Source organism: Meleagris gallopavo, chromosome 10 (genome assembly GCF_905368555.1).
Source record: "Meleagris gallopavo chromosome 10, MGAL_WU_HG_1.1, whole genome shotgun sequence".
Lineage (NCBI taxonomy): Eukaryota > Metazoa > Chordata > Aves > Galliformes > Phasianidae > Meleagris > Meleagris gallopavo.
Genome location: NC_139413.1, coordinates 28,881,386 through 28,905,957, shown reverse-complemented (window position 1 = coordinate 28,905,957; position 24,572 = coordinate 28,881,386). Strand labels below are relative to the sequence as shown.

Genomic DNA, 24,572 nt, shown 5'->3' with positions numbered 1-24,572 from the left:
GGAACTCCAAAGAAGGAAACCGACCCAGATTCATGCAGCACCACTGCTGTTCTGGGAGTGCTGTCCTCCATCATGGAGCCACTTTTCAACCTGTGCTCACGTCTGCTGCCAGGTCGCTGTTTTCTACTGCCCTCCTGGGCCTGGGGGCAGGCGGGGGTGCTCAGGTGAGGGAATTCAGGTGCTATTGCTTTCCTGGGCTGCTCTGATTGCTGTCAATCAACAAGCAGTGTGAAAGCCAGGGCACAGGAATCCAAAAGAGAACAAAATAATACAAAAATTAATCTGGGCTGTTGTTTGTTGAGACTTATGCGGTCTTTTGTGAAGTTAATAGAATGTTATTCTAGACATGGCTTTTGTCCTTATTCAAAGAGGAGCAAATGATTTGTTTGTTCATTAAGGTCTTAAGCAAAGATGACATCAAATGAGTCCTCAAAGATTACAGAGCTCTCCCTAAAATCAGCCCTGGACTATCACACCGAGCCTTGTGCTGGGTGACCCAAGCATGTATGGCTGTGGCTGGCTGTATGTGAGCTCCGAGGCCCCGCAGCTCTGCCTCCTCCTGCCAGCAGCCCCACATACTTGCAAAGCTCCTCATGCCTTGGGAAGATCTTTCCCCAAAGTCTGAGAAACATCACTGAAGATCACAAACGCGTTTCGAAGCGCTCTGTCATAAAGAAGAGAACCTCAAAGATTAGCGAATGTTAGAGCAGCTGCAGGGAGATGCTTTGCATGTCTGTCGCAGCAGGATGGTGTTGCATTTTGGGCTGCGTTCGATGGATCCCAACTCCGGCCGTTCCGGTGTTGTTACAAAATGCCGGCACGGTGCGCTTCGTTCGGGTGGGCCCCCGGGGGGAGCGGGGCACCGCGGGGCTCTGGGGGCCGCACGGCGCCCGCAGCCGAGCCGTGCCGAACGACTCCGAGCCGATGCGGGCCGGCGCGCGCTCCCGCCGCCGCCAGGACGGTTGCCAGGCAACGGCTGCGTGGCAACGGGCTGCCAGCCCGGGGGCCGCCCGCCGCCGCGGCGCGCAGAGCGGGCGCGCTGCCCGCCCGGTAGATGGTGCGGCGGCCGCCCGGGAGCAGCCACGCGCCGCGCTCGGCCGCCGACCGCGGGCAGCCCACGGGCAGCGCTCGGCCGCCGCCGGGCCCAGGGGCAGCGCGGAGCGGCGCGGAGATGGTGCCGCTGGTGCGGGGCGCCGGGGGCTCCCACCAGTGGCTGGCGGCCGTGCTGCTCGGCCTCTGCTGCCTGCTGCCCGCCGGGCGGCTCGCCGCGCCGGGAGGGGACTTCCCCGGGGCTGCCGCGGACAGCCTGGTGGTGCGGAAGGGGGACACGGCCGTGCTCAGGTAGGAGCGGGCGGGGGGTTGGGGCTCCGGCGTTGGGGCTTCGGGACGGGGGTGCTGAGCGCGGGGCCGTCCGGAGCCGCCGCGGCGTTCCGTCCTCGCGTCGTTGTGCCGCTCCGTGCCGCCCGGCGCCGCTCAGCCCTGCTCCGCTCCGCGGCCGCTGCGGAGTTCCCGCTCTGCCCGAGTCCCCGTGCGACTGCCTGCGTTGCCCTGCCCTGCCCTCGTTGCTTTCCCGTTCTAACTCTCTGCCCGTACTTTTGTCGCCGTTCCGCCGCCGCACCGATTTCTCGTTATTCTCGGCGCGATCGCCGTGCCGCTGTGCGGAGCTGCCCGAACCGCGTTCCGCCCGCGTGTCCCTCGGCCAGCCGGGGGCTGCGGAGCCTTTGAACGGCACCAAACCCGCTGCACCGGGCCGTGGGGCATCTCCTACGGAATTCGGGATCGCTGTCCTGTCTGCCGCTGCTGTAGCGGCTCCCGAAAATCCAGCGGCTGTCCGCGTAGGGCTGCCGGCAGCGCTCTGCACACGCGTGCCCCGCTCGCGCTCCGTGCCCGAGCCGAGAGCTGCCCGTGTCTGCGCGCTGTGCGCTGCGCGGGGAACGAAGGCGGTGCGGAGCTGCGGGCGCTGCGCGCTCAGCCGGCGCTCGATGCCGTTAGCGCGCAATGAATCGCCTTCGGAAGCACCTCGGTGCCGAATCGAACGGTGCTCTAAAGGTTCTCTGCCGGAGGTTGTCAGCCGGAATCGGTGCGGATTTCTGGGCCTGCGTTTGTTGGAAAGTCAGTGTTTGTGCAGCTGGGTGGGTTACATAAATGGGATCGGGCTCTGGGGATCAGAACATCGCTGCTGTCTCACGGGCGAACGTCTGCTCGGTAGCGAGCTGCTGCCGAATGGAGCGCAGTCACTGCTCGGCTCCGGAACAAAGCAGTTAGATGGGAAATAGCGCGGTGCTGTGTCTGTGGGTTCTCATTCTCCTTGCACGAAGATTAATTTCTTTCATTTCCTGTGCTTTCTGTGGGCTTGCTCTCAAGGAGGAGTTTGGTTTGTTTTCAGCTGGTAACGCAGCTTGAAAGCCACTTGTTTTCAGGTGTGTCATTAGAAGAACAGATCGCTGCACTGTGAATTGCTGAGAGTACAGGGCAGAAAGCGTGAATCCCTCCAGGGAAGTGCTTTCCGAGGAGCACACAGGAGATGTGTGGGGTTGGGCAGGGCCATGTGTCTGGAATCTCTGGGTGCACATCGTTGTGCTTCTCAGAACTGTTCCTCATTGCACACCTGTACAGTAGATGTGTATGAGAACAATACTGCTGGTTCCCGGAGCGCTGGACGCTGGCAGCTGATGTAGGTGCAGGCTTGGTGAGCTGGCAAAGCAGTGCAAGGGCTGAGAGAGGAGCACTTCCTTACAGCTCCCAGCCCAGCTCCTCTTGGTTTCTCCAGCTGGGGGATGGCGGTGCCCCGTCCTACCGGCACAGCTGGGTTCCCAGCACTGGGCTGCTTTGCTCCTTTCCTCCCCGTGCTGTAGGAATGAGGGATCCAGGGGGGCACCTCTGGCCCACACACAGGCAGCTCTGCACTGAGAGTATCTGCCAATTGTTTCTTAATAATTAATGGTGGAATATGGGAGTCCTTCGCGTGGCTTGGAGTCAGCGCTTTCCTGGTTGAGGGAAGGTGGCAGTGGTTTATGGGATGCATGCGTGGCCCCGTTGGACTGTGGATGTGCAGTGACAGCCTGTGGGACAGAGGGGCTGCTGCTCTTGTGGGTCAGAGTACAGAGGGAAGCATGCAGAGCGTGGCAGGAGTGCTGTGAGATGCTGAGGGGAGCACTCCTGCTCCAGCCCTCGTCCATGTTTTCACTTTTCATCATTTTTACCAGAAGTGAGGGATGAAACATCCTTCAAGTGCTGGGGCTTTCTGATAGAAGCCTCCGAGTGCTAATGTGAGGTAAAGTAAGTTGTGTGCATCCTTGATTGACCTGTGCTGTCCCACTGCTGTTTGTTTCACTGCTGATTGAGGTCTTAAGGAATTTTGTGATGCAGCTGTTTGGTACAACAAACTAATTTGAGGAAGCCACTTGTTTTCAGGTGGATCACTAGAAGAACAGATCGCTACACTGTAAATTGCTGAGAGTACAGGGCAGCAAACTGTGTCCCGTGACCCGTGTTTCTCTGGTGACTCTTTAAAACACCTCCTGTGCGGGGAGGGATGCAGCCCTGGCTGTGCAGTGGCCCTGTGGCACTGACAGCACTGTCGGTGCTTCAGGAAGAGGTAACCAGCCCAGAGGAGCTTGGCTGAGGCCCCATCCCCTCCACAATTTGTAAACAAAAGTTGCTTGAAGTATCTTAAGTGCAGAGCTGAAAATGATCAAAATGGCTTTCTCAAGCAAGCAGCTTTTTTTCTCTGTGTTTTGTTTTTTTACAGCTCACAAACGATTAAAGAGGATCTACCTGAAAGTCCTTTCACAGTGTGCAATCACAGAAAATTAAGTTTTAGAGCTTGGTATCTTTTAAAAACAGAAGATATGTTGCTGCTGTCTGATCATAGAATAACTTATTAAATATATACTCTAGAATACTTGAAATGATGCAGCTTTTTCCTTGTAAATGTTTAAGTCCCAGCGCTCCTTAGTGGGATGGATGTTCCCAAAGCACTGGATGAGAAGCTGGGTGCTGGAGGCTGGCAGAGCTTCCTGCAGCCCCATGAGGAGAGCTGCAGAGCCCCACACCCAGGGAGGTGCAGCCCAGCACCAGGACGTGCTGGAGGCACCCAGCTGGGAAGTGGCTTCCAGAAGAGCAACCAGGAGTCCAGGTGTACCAGCAGTGCCAGCAGGTCTGAGGTGATCCTGCCCTCTGCTCAGCACCTGGAGAACTGGGCCGGGTGCTGGGCCCCCAGTGCAAGAGAGAACTGGAGCTGTGGAGAGCCTCAGAGGTGCTGCAGGGCCTGGGGGAGGAGGAGAGGCTGAGAGCTGGAGCTGCTCAGCCTGGGGCAAGGGCGGTTCAGAAGGATCCCACCCATAGCCATCAGTCCCTGCAGGGAGGTGCAAGGGGAGGGAGCCAGGCTCTGCTCAGCGGTGCTGGTGACAGGCCAGAAGCACTGGGCACAACCTGGGGCCAAGGAGGTTCCCACGAATATCAGTGCTGAGCACAGGGTCAGATGTTGGCGAGGGACCTGGGGAGGTTGTGGGGTGTCCTCCATGAGATGTCCAGAAGCTGCCTGGGTGGATGCTGGGCACAAATTGCTGGAGGCCCTACTGGAGCGCTGCTGAGGGAAGGTGGGCACAGGGGTCCTTGCCAACCTCAACCTTCTGGTTCTTTGAATGCTGTGTAGGAGTGTGGTATGTAGGCAGTGTAATGAGTTGACAAACATGGATCACTGGATCTTACAGCAGCAAGCAGAGGCAGAAATGTCCCCACCCTGATATTGGTGAGCGTAGCTGTAGTTTTGTGGAGAAGAGGCCCACTGAGCAACATCCTCACGGAGCCGCAAAGGTCGTCATGCAGCCAACAGACCTTGCAGGCAGCCTGTTTGGTGTGGGGAGGCAGGAGCAGTCCTTCTCACTCCTGGCTCCTCCATGTGTTGTGGTTTCTCCATTTTCTCTACAAGTGGTCTCTTGTTGGCATTAAGAGCACAGACGTGTAGCAGACAGCCCATCTGAAACACTGCCCGTCTCTTTCGGTGGCTGCTTCCCAACATGTTCTAAAAGAGATCCCTTTGGAGTACAAAAGAGAGCTCTTCACATTAGGTGGTGCTTAAGGTACCTGAAAGCTGATGTGACCAAATATTTGGAGCGGCTCCTGTTTTCTTATGGTTCAGGTCATAGATTCAGCTTTGTTTTCCTTTATTTTGCTGATGTTTTTCTCTTGGACATATAGTGCCTTTGCTGAAGAGTGAGTTCCCTGGGTGTGGGCTATTCTCTGATAAATCAGTGAGAAATTACACATGGGCAGAGGTGTGGAGATGCGTATAAAGAAGTCATCAAAGAAAATGAAATAAATTCTAGCAAAGAAAATGAATTCATGTAAGTCCCTCCCAAGCTTGTGTCCAGATGTGAAGTGTCACAGCATTTTACAGCATAGGCTTTACAAAACGAGGGGTTTGCAATTTTCTGTCCTGTAAAATATGCTTTGAGGCGTGTTAATGGCTGTCAGGCTCACTGATTTCTTTATCACCGTTTGACTGGTGCAGGCAGTTGCTAGCAGAACACGTGTTCTGTGTTTTCTGCTCTCCTGCTTGCCCTCTGGATGCGCCTCATGGCAGTGTCTGACCCGCTCTGAAGTCACTCTGGCATAGGGATGGATTCTGCCTTGGCCAAGGAAGGTTGGCAGCAGCAGCATCTCAGCCCATGCCTTCAGTTCCTCTGGCTTCCCCACACATCCTGGTTTTTAGAGTCCATATCTCAGTGGCTGGGCTGGGACTGGTGACTTCTGGGCCTTGGGGCTTCATGACCCTTCTCTTCTGACAAGAGCTGCCTTTTACAGCAAATGGTCTTTGCAAAAGAGCCACAATGGTGATGGAAAGCTAGCAACAAGTCTATAAAGTGTAATTCATCTGCCATCACTCACACTCCTGAGAAATGGGCGTTTGGAATGCTGGGTCTGTGGTTGAGTAGCAGGAGCATATAAAGTGTATATGGTGTGTTTAAATATTAAGAGACTACATATTTTAACATTACAGTCCCTCAAATTCACATCCATGCACCGATTTTGAATACAGTTGTCTGCATGCATGTAGAAGTGCAGATTTAGGGGGGCAGGCAATGCAATGAATATGAAAGATTTCCTCTCTCCTTTATGATTTCAGATGGTCCATTTCTGACTTCCATGCTCTTTTGGTATTCTTGTGCATCTCAGGATCATGAATTATTTGGCTGTGTGAAGCTTTGTTCCACCTCTCTGAAATGTAGCTGTGTTATGTGGAGATCCACAGACACACACACTCATCCCTCTAAAAGGAGGCTGTTCTCTGGGGACGGCTCTCACGTTCGACAGCCCTACCCATTATTAAACAAGCATATGTTGCCTCTTGTCTGTGCAGTTAAAATAAATGCATTCAGAGTCAATTGAAATAATTATTTTAAACCATTGTGAATGTTTCAGATGTTGTGTAGAGGAACTAACAAAAAAAGGAACCAGTAAAGAGTGAAAAACAGAGCTTGTTCTAAAGAATTTTCTGGGAAACAAAACACAGATGTGAACTGCTTCTTTTAGCCATCCTGCGTGAGAGCTGATCTGGTCCCACACTGTGTGGTGCAGGCAGGGCTGAGCCTTGAGATTGCATTGGGCATGGCAGGGCTGAGCCTTCGGGTTGCAGTGGGCATGGCAGGGCTGAGCCTTCAGGCTGCATTGGGCATGGCAGGGCTGAGCCTTCGGGTTGCAGTGGGCATGGCAGGGCTGAGCCTTCTGGTTGCAATGGGCATGGCAGGGCTGAGCCTTCGGGTTGCAATGGGCATGGCAGGGCTGAGCCTTCAGGTTGCAGTGGGCATGGCAGGGCAGCACTGGCTGCAGGCCTTCAGCTTGAGGGAGTTTCAGCCAGCAGTGAGCAGGAGCAGGGCAGGTTGCTCTGGCTGGGTGCAGATCTGGACAATTCCGTGCGCTCTTGCAGGTGATGGTGGCAGCCTGGCCGTGGTGATCTGCCATCTCACAGCTCAGGAAGGCAGCTGGTGTTCATGCAGGCTGTTCTTGGGGCTGCATCTCCCTGCCTCATCGCCTGTGAAGATAAGGCTGAAAGAGCAACCTTTGTCTCCCTGTGAGAGCGCTGTTCCTCATGAGGAATGGGGAATTTCTGGTAAATAACGCTCTGTTAAGGCTCTGCGTGTTGGCAGGGTGGGGGTGGGCTGCGGAGCCCTCTCAGTTCTGGCTGTCTTTCAGCCTTTGAGAAGAGACGATCAGTACGAAATCCACGTCCTTGTGGGAACAGAAAGGTCCCACTTAGAAGCACAGGAAGCGGCTCTAAGAATCTGTAAATTTTCCATTTTCCCCAACTCAACCCAGACATCAATTCAAGGTTCATTCTAACACAGTGTTGTGCTTGTTTAAGTTATTTCAGTTTGCAGGCAATCAGTCCCTTCTTTGCACTGATCATGCTCACGTTTGTGTGGGGTGGGCGTGCAGGGACATCCATTGCATTGCGGGGTGTGTGGGGTGGGTGTACAGGGGCAGCAGCGGGGCAGAGGCTGCACGAGCTGTCTGTGATGTCTGTGCTCTGGAGCTCATTCTGCTCCCACCCCAGGACCTACCAGGCTATCCACCATTTTTCAACTCTGCAGAAAGAGCCTTTCCTCCTCCAACCAAATGCATGTTGTCTTCCCGAGATCAGAGCTGTGTGAGCCACCAGCACAGGCTGGGTTCATTAGCCACCTCACGCTCCTGTAGATGAAGATGGAAAATAGGCCCAATGAAACGTTCAGCCCTCCCAGCGGTGTCTCGTGGTGCTCCTTCAGTAATACACCCTTATACACAACTGCAGGGGGCTCAGTAGGTGTCTGCAGTAACTCTGGCTTTGCATGGTGCGTTGCTTACAAAGCCAGTAGAGATTTGGTGGTGACTCCATCATGAGTGTGGTCCAGCACAGAGTTCAGCCCGAATCGAGGCCGCTTCAGCTAGCGGTGATTCTGCAGTTTTTGAGCATCTTCAGGCTCAGTGTTGTCTCTGTCTGTGGGTGGCTGTGGGCATACGTGCCAGGGTTGAAGCCTTATGTCATTGTGAGCAGCCAAAGTTTTAGTTTTTATATCCACTAAACTCTCTCAAAAATATGAGTTGAACTAGAACACGCTCTGTTTTATAACAGAAAACCCGTCAATCTGTTTTAAAAGATTTTCCCTTGGCAACAGCAGACAATCTGGTGGTCAGACAGCCAAACAGCTATCATTAGTCATGCATAATTAAAACAAAGAGAGTATCCAACTGTTAGCAGTATCAGTTTTGTCTCGAAAAAATCTAATTAGCATACAATGCATGCAGAAATCTCCTGCAATTTTTCTTATGCAAATATCAATGTAAATGAAGGAAACTCTATATATTCGTGTACAATAGGCTGGGTTTTTTTCTCTGCTTATTTAAATATACAGGAATAAGATATCTGTCCGGCTTAGTACAGCATCTCTGGTATGCCTGTTACATTTACATAATGCAGTTCTGTCAGAAGGATGCAGGAACTTCATTCCCTCTACAAAACACAGGCATACATAATTTACTATACAGTTGTATGCCTTTGATACTTCACTGGGCTCATGTTAGAAATGTTTTTAAGCTGAATATAATTTATCCTTATCAATTGGTGGTGGAGGACGAAGCCCTCCTTCTCTGCCCCCTGATTCCCATTGGGTGCGGACACGGCTGTGGGTTTGTTCCTGATGTGAAGAAGTGCTGCAAACTCCGGGCTGTCGGCTGCTGAGGAAGGGCTGCAGTCTCCATCCCAGCCTGGTGCCACGCTGCTGGCTGGGAGCCGCGTTTCCTGGGGGCACGGCCTGCCCAGGAGGTTGCACAGAGCTGGGAGGTGCTGGGATGGCCGCAGGCGGGTTGGCAATAGGAGCTGGTGGGAACAACCCCACCCACGTGTTGTAACAGCAGCTGAGGAGCAAAGCAGCGCTCCGACACAATGCTGCTATTTCTCACTAATTGGAGATGGTACCGTCTATAAACCACAGGTCTAGAGGCACGCTGAGGCTTTGCTGCTAGCTACGGGCTCGGTGTACTTAATTAAGCATGAGTGACACAAGGCAGTTCTCTCTAAGGAAAACACAACTGAAGAAGGGAGGGAGAAGCTTCAAACAAAGTTCTGGTTGATTTAATGTGAATAAGGTGTGTGTGTGGCTGTGCAGAAAGCAGCAGAAGCATCCCTGCAGGAGGATGGGCTGGCATTGGGCTGCAGGACATGCCCTGCTCTGGTGGGCTGGGCTGAGCACAGGGTGCTCAACCTGCTGGTGTCAGCTGTGCAGTTCTGCTGTCACGGGATCACAGAATGGCTTGGGTTGGAATGGACCTCAAGGATCATGAATCTCCAACCTTCTGCCGCATGCAGGGCCACCAATCTGCACATTTAATAGTAGACCAACTGTGCTGTGGAACAGGTTCTACATTCATCCACCTGGTAGCTATGTGGATACAGGAAAGCCCTTACCTTTTTTTCAGTAAAAGAGTTTCTGACTAAGATAATGGATATATTTGTAGGCATGCATTGGAATTGTTCATAGATGCAGTGCTGGGTTTCTCTATGAAAGCTGTTAATTTCATGTAGCAGTCGATAATTTCTGTGATCGCATTTCTCTCTCTGGGCTGTGGTGCCACGTGCAGGCAGGAGGGATTGTTCTGTGCTGCTGTGGAACACCAAAGCTGCTAAAGGAAATGAAGCAGTATCATTTAAACCAGATTTCTTTCTCTTTCTTTCCTCTGTTTGCTGTGCCCAGCCATGCTGGTTGTCCAGAGATTTCTCTTAGAGTCACAGAATCATAGAATGGCCTGGGTTGAAAAGGACCACAATGATCATCCATTTTCAACCCCCTGCTATGCACAGGGTTGCCAAGCTATTAGACCAGGCTGCCCAGAGCCACATCCAGCCTGGACTCGAATGCCTGTTGTAGAGGACAGCCTATATTCTAGCAGGTTCTGTGTGGGGCAGAGTAAGGCTTATGGAACAGTGCAGTGCACCTGCATTCTGAGCAGGCAGGCCGGTGTGATCATCGTGGGAAAACTTCCACAACTTTTCCAGCATGTTTGGATAATCAGCTGTAGTGTTGAGGTGTCCATGGATGAGCTTTTGCCTCCGTTTTGTGAGTTCAGGGCTTCAATAACAGCAGTGACAGTTTGCAGGGACAATACAGTGGAGCGTTTGGTTGTCCTGGGGCAGAAGGCATCCCTGGGAGATACGCAGGTGTGCCCACTCCCTGCCATGCACATCCAATGCATCCAGCTGGGAGCAGAGCATGGGGAAGTGGCACTGCTGGGCCACACGGGTGCTGCGAGCTGGGCTCCAGGGATCACAGAAAACACGGTGGGGGAGGAGGCAGCTCCACACACAGTGTTTGTTGGTTCTGTGTGGCCGTGATGCCGCTCACTCAAAATGTTCGGCCTGACACAGGAGCTCCAGACGTAACCCCGGCTTTTGATAAACTGTGGTGTCACTTAATTTTAGAACAGAGCTGCGAATGCGTGATGGGAAAATGAAAATGTTAAATATCAAAGTCAATATTTTAAGTAAGTGGTACATCGCAGTTGGAATAAACACATCTTTATGTTTGTGACATGGTTCAAAATAAAGTGCATTTCATTACTGACGGAGTTCAGTACCAGATGAGACCATCCGCACGGCACAGCGCAGAGCAGCAATGAGCTGCTGCTGGCTGGGAGGGCTGCGTGCTGCCCAGATGTGCACATTGGCTGAGTGAAGGTCAGGAATTCTTTCTGATGCCAGAGAAGAGGAGAACAACTCCCTGCTGTTGCTGTTTGTGATGGAGGACAGCAGAGGTTTCAGTGCCTCGGGTGAAGCACTGAAGGATGGTCATTTTCTGTAGTGGCTTTTCTGCCTGTTCCAGGAAACCCAGAAGCAAAGTGCAGAGGAGATGACAGCAGGCAGTGGCAGGGCTGTGTTCCAGCTGTGAGGCTGCACCATGCAGTGTGAGCTGTAGCACGGGGTGCTGCCTTCTCACTCCTAGCCCAGGGTGCTGCTGGGCTGCTGCAAGCACACCTGGGGCTTGGCCAAAGATGGCTACATAGCCAAGAACAAAGACCCAAGTGACTCTGCTTGCAGAGAGCTTGTTGGCTTCATTTCATTCGCAGAGTTGTGCCGACTTACCTTTGAGTTGGTGCAAGCATTTTCTACCGTTTGGCTTCATGCATGCATGTGGGGGTGAGCTGAAGGAGCTGGAGTGACAAGGCTTGCTCTAACATGTTAGTTTGATAAGGCACTCTTTTAGCTTAATTGAAACAGAAATTGGGAAATGTCCTAAAGGAGTTTGAACAGTGCCAGCTCACTTTGAGGCGAATTACAGGCGAGGTTGTCCTGGGGTGTGACTGCCTGACATCTTCAGGAGCTGACTGCTGCTCAGTAAAACCCCCAAATAACGTGATTTCCTGGGCTGAAGCAACAAGCAGTTTTCAGAGGCAGAGGGAAGGACGGATGTCTTGGCAAAATGAAGCAGATAAATAAAAGTGCTGTCTTCTTTCTTTGTTTACTGTGTCACAGAATCGGAAAGGCTGAGTTCTTCTGTGAGATAAATGAGTTCAGCCTTACTTAAAGCATGGTTTAAAATCTGTAACTCTGTCAGGTCTACAAGCAATTATTTTGGTTATTCTGTTCCTAACCATGATAGAGTAGCAGCTTTTAATGAGGGATTTGGATCAGATGAACTAAATTAGTTAAAAATGAGCACAGCTGTATATGAAGGTCTCGGAAAGGTCTTACATTATTAAATTGACTTATTTTTGAATCTATTCTGATGAAGTATTGAGTTATGTATTAAAGTGCATAGCTAAGCTGGGATGAAAAATGCCATGCTGGTGACAGTTATAATTACAAGGTTTTTTGAGGATGTGGTGTTGTTTACAGAGCAAAACACCACATTATAAGATAGCATTAAGACATTGATGTGTACAGTATTCGTTCTGATTTTGTTATGTAAACTTGGTACGGTCATAAAATATTTAAAAAATTGGTAGTGCTAAAAAGCAGTTATGTGCTTATTTTGATGTGTCATGTCATAATTATCTTGGGTATTATGCGTTTATAGCAATTAAGTCAGTAAGCTGACAACACTACATACTTTTTGTATTTGTTGTATTTATACAAATGTATAGAATCATATCATAGAATCACAGAATGGCCTGCGTTGCAAAGACCCACAGCGCTCATCAGTCCCAACCCCCTGCTGTGTGCAGGTCACCAACCAGCAGCCCAGGCTGCCCAGAGCCACATCCAGCCTGGCCTTGAATGCCTGCAGGGATGGGGATCCACAGCCTCCTTGGGCAACCTGTTCCAGTGCCTCACCACCTCTGGCTGAAAAACTTCCTCCTCATATCCAACCTAAACTTCCCCTGCCTCATTTTAAAGCCGGTCCCCTTGTCCTATCACCAGCCACCCTCTTTAACAGCCGTTCCCCTCCTGTTTTATCCGCTCCCTTCAAGTACTGGAGGGCTACAATGAGCTTTCCCCAGAGCCTTCTCTTCTCCAAGCTAAACAAGCCCAGTTCCCTCAACCTTTCTTCACAGGAGAGCTGCTCCAGCCCTCTGATCATTTTAATGGCCCTCCTCTGGACCCGCTCCCAGAGCTCTGCCTCTTTCTTGTGCTGGGGGATCCCAGGCCTGGATGCACTACTCCAGATGGGGCCTCAATATGTAGAATAGTGTTTCGCTGTCTGGCTGTTATTTTGGGTCATCTTAACACAAGTGGAGCTGCGCTGCAGCACTGAAGACATTCTTTAGGGTTGGACTCACCAGCCCACTGCTCACTCCTATCGCACCCCTACACCAGCAGTGCTATGTTGTTAAAATTCACATTTGAGAGAGTTATTAAGTAAATCTGCAATGAAATATTAGAAAGCTCATGCAAACAGTCAAAAAAATCTTTGATTGGCGGTGTTTCAGGTATTGGGGGGTCTCTTGTATGACTGTTCTTGTTGTATGATGTATAATGGGACTTTGGGTAGTGTGGGCAGTGATAGGAGGAAGCTGTTCCAATCCCTAAACCCTTTGAGTATGGCTCATAACAGCGTGAGAACCACCTCTGCTGCAGAAATGAGGGTTGGATTTCTCTTCAGAAAACGAATTCTGTCCTTTCCTGTTCAAGTTGATTTAATTGTTTGGAATTTTTAGTAAGAATTTTTATGTTCTAAAGTTACACAATGGCTTGAGAGTTGTTGCTCACAGCGTCCAAAGAATTTGGAAAAGCCCTTCAGAGGATGTCGGTGGGTAGAATCGCGCCATGTCCCATTAACTGCAAGCATCCTTGAGGGCTGATTCTGGAGAAGAGGGAGCATGAAGCAAACTGTTGACCAGACATTTCAGCTGGAAATGAAAAGATCGGCATCCTGTTCCAATTCCTACGAGCCTCTGCCCCCTGGGATTTTGGAAACCCGCATGTAACAAACCAAACCCCATCTACTACTGAGATGTTTGCTGGCACTTGTGGGGGCTCTCATGCAGAGGGCCTCTTCTTTTTTCTATTCTTTAACCTCACGGTGCTGCTTTCTCAGTCTGCCTGCCCTCCCCAGATTAGAGGACCAGCAGGGCACACTCCTATTGCTTCTCTCAGCCCTGCACCGTCAGCCTCAACCCCAGAGCGGTCACTGGGCATGCAGGCCATTCCCAGGCTGAGAAAAGCAAATGACCCTTTGCATCTGCCCCATGGCTGCAGAGCTTCGTGTACAGCCTGGGCCCACAGTGAGGGCTGGGGAAGAGCCATCAGCGTGGGGCTGTGGAGGACTGCTGGGATGGGGCTGTGGCCACAGGTGCGGTCAGTTGCAGGAGCCCGGCTGCTGAGCAGATATGTTATGAAAGCGGCCTAATTATGATGAGCAATTTTCCCCCTGGCTGGAACAATTGGACTAGAAAATTGTACTAGACTTTTCATTCTGAGACTATTAAATAGCAGAAGAAGAGAGAGGGAGATATATTTTTGTCACAGTTAACTTTTTCTTTTTTTTTAGGGTAGAATTTAATTTGCAACAAATTTAATTATCGGGTTTGATACGTGACTTTTCCCCCCGCAGGCTGTTTCCAGGGGCAGCGGGTGCTGCAAAGGAAGTGGAACGTGGGGATCTCAGAGGTCTTTCCAACCACAGTGATCCTGTGATCCATTCACACTGATCTGTCCCTAGGCAGTGGTTTGAGATGGGTCCTGGCTTTGGAAGTGTGCAGAGCACTCTCTGTCATATTCATAAGTGCAGTAGTTTTGTTTAATTATTTCAATTTAATATGCTTTCTTTGATAAATATCAACAATAATGAAGTGGTAATATAAATAATGAATACTTTAGTTTGCTTGGTATTTCTAAGTACAGCCACATCAGTGTGGCTTTGCTGCCTGGCATTTATTGTCTCCCTGTAGCTACAGCCTCCTGTCCCCAGCAGCAGCTCACCTTTCCCTCCCACCATCTATTTTACCATTAATGTTTGCAGCAATGGAGCTCTTCATGCCCAGAGAACACATTATTCTGTTTATGAAAATAGTAATAACCCAGAGCACTGCACATATATCTGGGACTTAATTCAAATAACTCTTGAAGCATTGCTCTTCCAATGGATTATGCTGATTCCTGCTTTTTTTTTATTATTATTATTAGCTAGGTAAAGTGAACAGCAAAGGAGATGATTTTATAGAGCAAAATTTATTCCTAAATCACTCCTAGAATTACTGTCCTGGAAGGCACACTTTTTAATATTTTAGAGACATCTGAATGCATTTTCTTTTTACAAGATTAACCAAGTGAAGGATCACGGGGAATCATAGAATCACAGAATGGCCTGGGTTGCAAAGGCCCACAGTGCTCATCTCATTCCTACCCCCTGCTACGTGCAGGGTCGCCAACCAGCAGAGCAGGCTGCCCAGAGCCACATCCAGCCTGGCTTTGAAGCACTCAGGAGGTAATGCTGGCATGGAGAAGTGCAGAGCGAAGGGCCGGTGGGCAGCAGTGAGCTCCTGCTGCTGCTTGGGAAGGGCTGAGCGCTGGTGCTGAGCCCCATCTGAACAGGGGCCCAGGTCACCACCCGGGCTCTGGTGTCATGTGTGGGTAGTTAACGCGTGCTCCAGGGCTGCTGCAAATCGTAGAGGGAACTGCTATCTCAATAAGATTACATTTCACTGTCAAATATTTTGGGGGCGCAGTGCTCAATAACTGTGAGTACGTAGAGCAGAAGCAGCCACCAAACAAACGTAGGCATGGGGCTTCTGATGTTGGGTGAATGTTGGGTGTTTGGAAGCGCTGTGCTGCTCTGTGGGCTTTGGCACAGCTCTGGAATCTGAGATGGAGGGAAACGCGTCGTAATAGCTCAAAGCAATATTATTTTGTATAGTGGCAAACGATGTGCGATATTTACGGTTCATCAAAGTTTATGTTACTTGGAATGCAATTTCTGTATAAACGTTTGCTGTCTTTGGAGGGAACTCAACGTGTTATTCATAAGCTCGAAGTGGGGAAATGACAGTATCCAAAGCACATCTGCCAGCAAAAAGTTTGTGCACAGGAGATCAGTACAAATATATTCACAGCAAAATAAAAGACTTTTGTTGTTGTTTAAGAACATTAAATTGACTTACATATGTGTGCCGTTTAATAATGCACTTCTACACCTCTGTGCTGGCAGAGTCAAGAGTGCTCTTTCCTGTATCTGGCTGGGTAAGAGTTGGTGATCTTCACCTGTAACACAGCAGGAGTTCTCTGGGCAGGCTGTTGAAGATGCCAACCCTTATGCTTCCATTAGGGTATCTGGCTGATGAAAATGATCCATAGAATCACAGAATGGCCTGGGTTAAAAAGGACCACAGTGATCATCTCGCTTCAACCCCCTTTCCACAAGCAGGGCCACCAACCACCAGACCAGGCTAAACTTCTCCAAGCTAAACAAGCCCAGTTCCCTCAACCTTTCTTCGTAGGAAAGTGCTCCAGCCCTCTGATCATCTTAGTTAATGAGAACGCCTCAATTAACTAACAGGCACCTTGAGCAGTGCTGAAGTGTTGCTGAGGCCATCCTCGGTGAGCGATGCCTGTGTGGGGTTGGGGACACTCACCAGAAGGAAGAAGGGCCAGGAGGGAGCTTTGCCTGCAGGGTTGAGGCTGTGCTGAGGTTCTCCATGCCAGGAGGAGGGCACACACGCTGCACTCTCATCCCACAGGTGCTGTGTGTGTGCAGATGCACACGCTGCCCGTTCTGCTTTGGCACTGGTTTGGTTCTGCCAGCAGAACTCAGCGCTGCCGTACAAAGCTTGTGTCTGCAAAGCACTGGCTGCTGCTCAGCCCAGCAGGCTGATGGTGAGAGCCCCATCCAGAACGCAGCCATGCTCCTCAGCAGCCATCCGTTCTCTAACCAAAGTAGTTGGCTGCTCTTATGGCTCTAGAACATTTCCACCAGCACAGGTGTTCTTTAAATAGCACTGGCTGAGTCAAGCTATGAATTTGTGTGGCAGCTTGATGAAGTGTAACCTGGTCCCACACTTAGTTTACTTTGAAACTGTCGAACGTTTTAATTCCGTCCCATTTGTTTTAAATTGGTAGACAAATCCAATTAGATTATTTAAGGGAAAAGGCAATTTTTATTATCTTCATCGGTGTATACTCAAATTCATACTTGAAGTAGTTGTAAATGACAAAGCTGTTTGTGTCAGGATGAGAATCTATGCTACTTGTTTGAGTGACGCTTCGTGGAATGAAGAATTAGATCTGTTAACAATCATCTTCAGCAAAAGTTTTGTTGCAAACTTCCTGACTGACTGCATGGTTTCAGGGAGAAAGGAACCAGAAAAGATAGTATGTGTGTGCTTTACTCAGCTCTCTGGGAGGACTCCATTCTCAACAAAGAGGGACTTCAGCTTCTTCAGGGTTGGTTCTCAACTTTGTGAGAGATTGCAAGCAAGCTTTGTTTCGAACGCTTGATGATGGTGAGCAGCTCTGGGGTTTTTCTCTTCTGACTTACTGGTGGTTCAGACCAAACCTAGTGAAGACTTCAGAGTTCTTTAAGCACTGCTGTGCTGGGCCCAGCTCACTCCATGCCAGTGCAGTGCTGGTGGAGCAGCACCAAGGTTTGTGTCCTGGGCATCAAGAGGTCAGGAGGGGTGGGCAACTGCTTAGCTTCTTTGAAGCTAAATGAAAACACAGTGTAACAATGTTTTGTGAAGTGGTGGTTGAAATCGTTGCTTCTTCAGGAGGTTGTGGCAGTGAGTTTGTTGGGGAAGTTGGCCACAGCGGTTTGTTTTCCATCACAGTAGAGGTGGGAGCATCCCGGTGGTACCATGTTCTGCAGTGACAGGGCTGGGCAAGAGCTTTTCTAAGTCACTTCCAGCCTCATCTCATTAGCTTCTCCTGGAGCAAGGCAACTAAAGGAGTACTTCAGGTTTGGTGTAAGAATGGACCCGCCGGTTGGGGTTATCTACCCCTGTTCCCAATGGATGTTTCTTTGGGGTACATCTGCATATTTTTCCAAAGTAAAGATTATATTAGACTTTGTCAAATATATTCTGATCACTGCCTAGAGTGCTGTTATCATCGTTAGTGTCTCATCACAGGAACAGATAACAAGTGTTTGTTATGAATTATACCTTTGCTGCATCAGAAATGATGCAGAAGTACCAGTTTGCTTTATGGCTATGGATTTATGGGCAGTGCTAAGTTATTCTTTATTTCTTTTCTTAGACCCATACTGTAGCTGTTTCGATGACTCACTGAGGATGCTTATTAATTTTAAAAGCTTTTCTTAAATTGTCTTTTAATAATATCTTGAAAAGAATCTAAGTGACATGGGAGCCTGCAGCCTATTTTCTGGAGTAGTTTCGACAATTAGCAGCCTGAGCGGTTGCGAATCTCCTGCGGCTGAGTCACTGCTGATGCTGAGAGCAGTTCTGTGCACAGGGCTGTGGGCTGTATGGGGCTGAGGCTGGGCAGCAGACGTGGCTGGGGATGTGGTTGCTCCGTGTCCGCCCCCATCCAGCTCCTGCAGGTAACCGCAGCCCTTCCATTCCCAGCGTTTTTCCTAAAAGCCTTTGTGAATCGATGTCTAAATGCCCTTGGGCCGTTCATTTTCCAAAGCAGCTAAAAGTTCTTGAAGGTAGAAATGGTTATAGAGTGGTCAGTGTACCTGCATATGCCAAGTGTTGATTATTGTGTTCTGTGCATAGTAATTTTTTGTCAGAAATAGCAAAAAAAAAAAAAAAAAAAAAAAAAAAAAGGCAACAAAGTGTAAGGGCCAGAAATGTGAAATATGATTTACGTTCACTCTAAGGTGTTATAAGAGAGATCTGATCTAATCCCTGAATGTGTTTAAAAGCCGTTTGGATGTGGTGCTCAGGGCCATTTAGCAGAGGGCTGTTAAGGTCAGGGCTGTGTGGTTGGATTGTGGTTGGACTCGATGATCTTTAAGGTCTTTTCTAACCTGAGCAGTTCTGTGATTCTATGATTCTAGGGTGGGTTCACCTACGTTCACTGATGGAGATGAACCTTAATTCTCTGCATTAGCTGCTCTAATAAAGGGAGAAACAAATGGTTCCAGAGGGCAATCTGGGTTCTGGAAACTGGAATTGGATGTCTTGGGATGCGTGGAAACATCTACATCCTTAAATTAAAGTAATTTGTAACTGAGGAAAGGCTGTTAATTTATGGCCTGTGGGATTGGCGGTGTAAACACCATGAACCAATCCGAAATGCACAGGAATACTCTGCAGACAGTCATTTCCCACCATGTGGCACATGGGGACGTCAGAGCCGCCGAGTGCTGTGTGGGCAGAGCTCAGCGTGTCCCCTAGGAGCGCTCACACTGCGTGTGCAGGGGGAGGGAAGGAGATGCAGCATTTTGTGTGATCTGTCACCCAGCTCCAACATCACCTGCTGCACTCACCTCAAACACTTCTCGACTTGTAGATCTCAGTCCTCTTTTGGTTCGTGTTCTCCCCCTCAAATACATCTTGTTTCCTCTGACTCCAGCGCCTTCATCTCAACCCGGGCAAGCTATTTGTCTTAACACTCAGGTCATCAGGTAGCAATAACCAGCCATGAAAATGAATGCTTTAATTTGGCCGCTGCCTGCTGTAACGGTGACAGAGCCCCACTGTGCCTGCATGGCCCCTCGGGCCTTCACTTACAGCTCTGCTGCCACGTTTGCAATTATGGAGAGGGAAACAATAAAGAGAGAAAGGAGAATGTTTCACCATTTTAATGAAGGCCGAGACACGTGGCACTCCTTACATTTCGAAGAGATAATTTATTCCCTAAATCACTTTCCCTTTTGAATGTGAGTAGTAGTTGTGGAGGAAAAATGCTTGCATCCGATTTGCAGGTGAATGAGCACTGGGAAAGGTGCTGTGGGCGTGCTGGTAAATATGCATTTGCGGTGGGTGTGCCCACGTGAGACTTCAGCTTTCAGTGAGGTTGAATCCAGCTCGTGCTATAATTTATAAATTCCAAATGTATGAATTTATGTATGAATGACCAGAATTAGACTGTGCTTTGAGTGCCAGGAGTTGAAGGTCATACCATATTTCACCGGAAAGCTAATTTTCCTGATGTGTACAATAAGGTTTCACATTTGATCTCAAAGTAGTGATTACTGTGGCATTTCAACATTCTATTATTGTGTAAATAAATGCAAGTATGTAAATATTTTTCTTGCACTCGATGAAGCAAGCAGAGTTTCTGTTACATAACAGAGAGCAGAAGATGTAGGTGAGCCCAACAGCATTCAGCTCAGTGAATCCTTAAGCCCAGGACAGGCTTACACCAGGATGAAGCACAAGCTGGGCTCCTTACCCAGGTGGGTTCCTGGGCAGCCTGCTGGAGCCCTGCTTGGGGCACTGCCACCTCGGGGTCCTTCCATTGCCACACACCACATAAAGCACCTCAGTGAATAATGATAGATGGAAGTAATCAACAAAAGCAATGGATTCTTTGTGTACTTTTATGAGGAAGGAGCTGTTCCGAATCTGTGCCAGTTCCTTCAGATGTGTCTGGCTGACTGCACAGAGTAAACACTGCCTGTTGCTGCTCTTTGCTTTAGTACTATAAAAATCATTGGTTTTTCCTTAAAAAACCAAAAAAGTAGGTCAGGTTGCAGTATCAGTAGGGCTGTGTTGAGTGGATTAAGGTCATCTGAGAAAAATCATCAGTGTGGGATCAATACTGAGTCTGGCAGGAAGGGGTATTTCCATTGCTGCCCACGGAGTCCACCTGGTAAATAAAAGCATTCAGGTGCTTTTTCTCCCCCACAGCTATTTATTCACGACTCCTCTGTTTGCAAATCCACAAATCCTTTCTATAAATAAACAGTTCAATTTATCTTTAATCACCAATTTTATCTTTACGCTGGGGAAGGCAGTATTTTTAGGGCTGGTAACAGAAGCAATGGCTCAGCATGGCGGTGCCAGGCTCTGCTGCTCTGCTCCATGACGCAGCACGGCTGGGCGCTGCACTGATGGGCTCCTGGCCTGGGCACACATCCGAATGCTGCAAGTAAGGCAAACAAAATGCCTGGAGCAGTCACTGTTGCTCTGTTTTCATGTTCTTCTGGACTCTTCCTTAGCTAGACTTCCACTTTGTCACCGGCCTGGATAATGAATGCTAGGAGAGCCGTTAGCCGAGCAGGCTAATTGGAGGGGACTGCATTGGTGGCAATTAGGGAAGAACAGTGGAGCAGATCGATATCCTCGAGAGCAGGCCTGCTGTCCTCTGGGGAGCTGCCACAACAGGGCTGCTGAGTCACAGAGATTCAGGTACGGCCCATTGCTGGCAGTGATTTATTGCTCTAGCTTATATACTTAGCTTATATCCTGCTGTCATCAGATGTATATTTTGTACAGTACAATGCATTACATATCCAAGTACCAAATCTTGACTGATAACTTTCCAGCAGTTTCAAAATGCTGTAGTGGCTGTATGTGTATGCTGTATTGTTTTCCTCTGTAAGAGTGCAGCACGTACATACATGATGTGGTGTTACAGTTGTCAGGAAGGCGCTTACACCTTGGTTTGGAGGATGAGCAGCATGATGCCATGGGACAGTACCTTCCTGGTCCTGAGGGCACTGCAGGGATTGGGCAGGGACACTTGGGGATGCTTTGAAGCATCTCTGCAGAGTGCTGTGATGGTTCCAGTGCTTTTGAGACTGCTGGGTGTTTGGCAGTTCTGCTCTCACAAAGCTGTTCTCTGTACTGTTCAGGTGAGAGATGGGTTCCCTGCCTGCTGTCTGCATGGTGCAGCTGAGAGATGGGCTCTCTGGCTGGTGCTGGTGTGGCTGTGTCTGCACAGCCTTTCCTGGCATTACCCAAGGTTAATGAAGATATCCCATAATCCTGAGGATCCAATTTACTAGCTGTCACCATTAATGTAATCTCTATAGAAGTAAAACTCCGGGTTTGACATTAATGTGGATGTAGAGAGAACCCATTTCAGGTGAGAGTAACAGTTCAGTCTGTGAGATACCTGTGGCTGTCACAGGTGAAAATAGTTGCTAATGAAGTGTGTATTAGTCTGGGGCAGGTAGAGAACTCCCCAAGTCTCTTAGTTTGTTGAATAATTCATTAGCTAGCACTTGTCACCCACTGACTGTCATAGGTAAATCCCAGACTGGAGCTGCTAATTAAAGCTGCAAGATGAAGGGAAGCTACTAACAAGATGCTAGGCAAGTACTCCAATAACTCAGAGGCTCAGTTTTAAGCATATGAAGTTTTATCCTTGGTTTTCAAACCAGAGTAAGGGAATGCTGATGAATTTACCCTCATTATGAGAACTAATTAGCAGCTGTGGCTGCCGATGGCGCTGCGGTGAGGTGCCCTGCAGAGCACCCCCAGGGCTCGGCCATCTCACGGCTGGGTGTCACATGGACGGCTTCTCAAGGAAGGAAAAGCACTGAATTGTGGGTTTCACTGGCCAGTTTTGGATGAGTGCACAGCCATAGACTTGTGTCTGCCCAAGAACACTTGTTCCCGTGGGATGGGACATACGCTGTTGTCAGGTGAATCTATGGGTGTGCCTATGGAATGAAAACAGACGTATAGCACTGGGTAGCAGGAATTAGTTCTGTTGTTTGTCCTGCAAAGTGCTGCAGTTCGGCAGCAAGGACAGCTGGAGGTGACCCCGGCCCCTGCCGTTCTTTCTGCCCCACGCAGCTCACACAGCCTGTTGTGGGGTGGGCACAGGCCTGGCTTTAGGGAATGGGCAGCGAAGGGCAACACCTCAGCCGTCCTTCCCAGCCTGGCTGTGCTGCTAATGTGTGGCACAGCCCCCAGGCGGGGGGTTGGAAGGCAGCAGCGGGTGCTGAGGTTACAGAAAAGGGCTCTGTAGCTGGCAAAGCAAACAGAACTTTAAAGTGCTTCAGCTTTCCATCCGCAGCAAACCCTCAGCTCGGGAAAAACAAAGAGATGTAAACTACCATATAACCATGCTTGGATCATAGGCACTATCAAGTAAATCTTTTGATAAATTCTCTGTGATTCAGCGTGTTGTCAGTTTCCTGAAGGGATTCGAGCTAATTCTGTTTGCGGCTCCCGATTGAGCGTGCATGTGCCTCGTGCGCTATCCCAAACAATTACAGCTGATGAACAAACGCCGTACTGCAGTGCTCAGCCATCATGCAGAGCAGCTGGCCAGCTGTCAGCCCCTCCAGATCCCAGTGAAACCGTGAGTTTGGAGAAGTTGAGCGCATAATGGTTCATCATTTTCTTTGGGATATCAGCAAATGCAGAACAATCAGCGAGGTGATGCTAGGCAGGCTTCCATCTGAGGCTCTCTGCTAATTGCTGTCCTGACTGATTTACAAGTTGGCCCAGGAAAGCTTTGTGTTAGCAAGCAGCACTCAGTGATGTGTGAGCAGACGCTTGCTGAAGGTCTAACCCAGCGGTGTGCTTTCCAGGAGAATGTAACTCCTGATTGCATTCATTCAGCAGGTGACTTAGCACTGACTGAAAGCCATCTGACCAAAGCCCTGCTTTGATTCATTTCTTGTTGGTGTTCAAGTAGGATCTATTTTTATGTTGCATAAGAGCAGGTTGGCTGCAGGCCGTCTACATGCTCTCAGTTTCCAGCTGCAGGTTGTTGAGGTGGAGCAGCACCACGCATACCCAATAAACAAGGTGCTATCAGTCCCCTGTGTGTGGGAACTGCTGAGTCACAGCCTGAGCCACTGATTGAGCACCTGAGGAAGGGACCCGGCCAGCCCTGGGAGCACAGGTGAGGGCAGTTCACTGAGTGACTGGAAGGGATGCAGTCTGGCTGCAGCTCTCCTAGAGCTCACTGAAGGGCTGACTGCCACTGGGAAAGGATCCCTGGTTGGAGATCCCTCCTTTGTGGAGCTTTCCCTGTAAACCTGGAATATTCTGATACAGGTGAGCGATCTTCTTTCATCCCTTCATGGCACCTTTCTATTGTGCTGGTCCTTCCATCGTCGCACCTTTGTTGTAACGCCTTTCCCGCTGTATCGCTCTGCCCAATCGCAACACAGTGCATCAGAAGAATCAGCAACACATCCAAGAAGGTGAACAAACTATCGTGTCTGCTAAAAAGAGACATCAGTGGATCAGGGGTTTGGCTGTATAGGGAAAGTTACTGGAGAGTTTCACTGCTTGTTGAGGAGTTTAAGGATGAGTTTGTTTTCTGCTGCAGTTCTTGTGGCAGAAGTTCAGAAAGTTGGAGGAAAGTGAGCGATGGTTGCATGCAGGATGGGATCAGCAGTGCATGATGTAGTTGTCTGTGCTGTCAGGAAGCCGAGCATCCTTTCAGCTCCTCTTTTCAATATAGAAAACATAAAAACCAACCAAACTACTCTTGCTATTAACAAAGAACATGCAAGATCCAATTGTTTTAATTGTGATAAAGATGAAGAGCTAAAAGCAGTGAGCTGCAAGTTGTCTTCTGGTTTTGAGTTTCAAATCATCATTTCATGGGATGTTCTAATTGAAAAAGAAACGAAACTTCCATGGTGTGTATTTATGCCTGTAAAGAACCTTAGAAAATTATGAAGTGCAGTTTTAATTGTGAAATGGTCTCAAAAAGCTGAGGGAGCCCGATACCCCCTGCTCTGCACAGGTGTGCAAAGTCCTGCCATCAGGTTGAATGCGGAGCCTCATTTTGCAGCAGGCATGCCTAAGGCATAAAGAAACAAGCCTCTTGCAGAACCCCTTTTTGTCCCTGTGACTGAATTGCTCTGCAGCAGAGATGTGTTGTAGAAATGTTTAAATCATGGGACAGATGCAGCTTGTTCTTCGGGACTTTGATGGCTTTCATGGATCTCCTAAAAGGTGCAGAGATGTTTTCTTTCACTTTGATCTGATGAGTTTTCTCTCAATAAAGAAGAGATTGATGAAGTCCCGACGTGTTCCAATGCCATGGGGATGTGGGCTGGGGGTGGATTGGGGATCTCAGAGGTTTTCTCCAACCTGAATGACTCTGTGGTTCTCCAGATGTAGGGACTCACTGTATCTCAAGCTTTGTTCTAATTTCTCTGATCACTGATTTTCCGAAAGGAATGAAGGCACATCAGCTCACGCTCACCCTGCACCCCTGCTTTCCATGGAAGCAGTGTCTCATCTACCAAGCCCTGCTGTTCGAGTCTTGTTCC

At 49.3% G+C, this 24,572-nt stretch overlaps 1 protein-coding gene across 1 annotated transcript in view; it reads left to right on the top strand.

Annotated features, from left to right (window-relative positions):
* The first annotated feature begins 966 nt into the window (after nt 1-966).
* The window catches only part of NEGR1 (neuronal growth regulator 1), a 188,515-nt gene continuing 164,909 nt past the window's right edge, over nt 967-24,572 (top strand). The window contains exon 1 of the mRNA XM_085231420.1: nt 967-1,341. Within this exon, the coding sequence (XP_085087546.1) occupies nt 1,055-1,341 (287 nt within the window). The 5' untranslated portion in view covers nt 967-1,054. The remainder of the gene's footprint in view (nt 1,342-24,572) is intronic.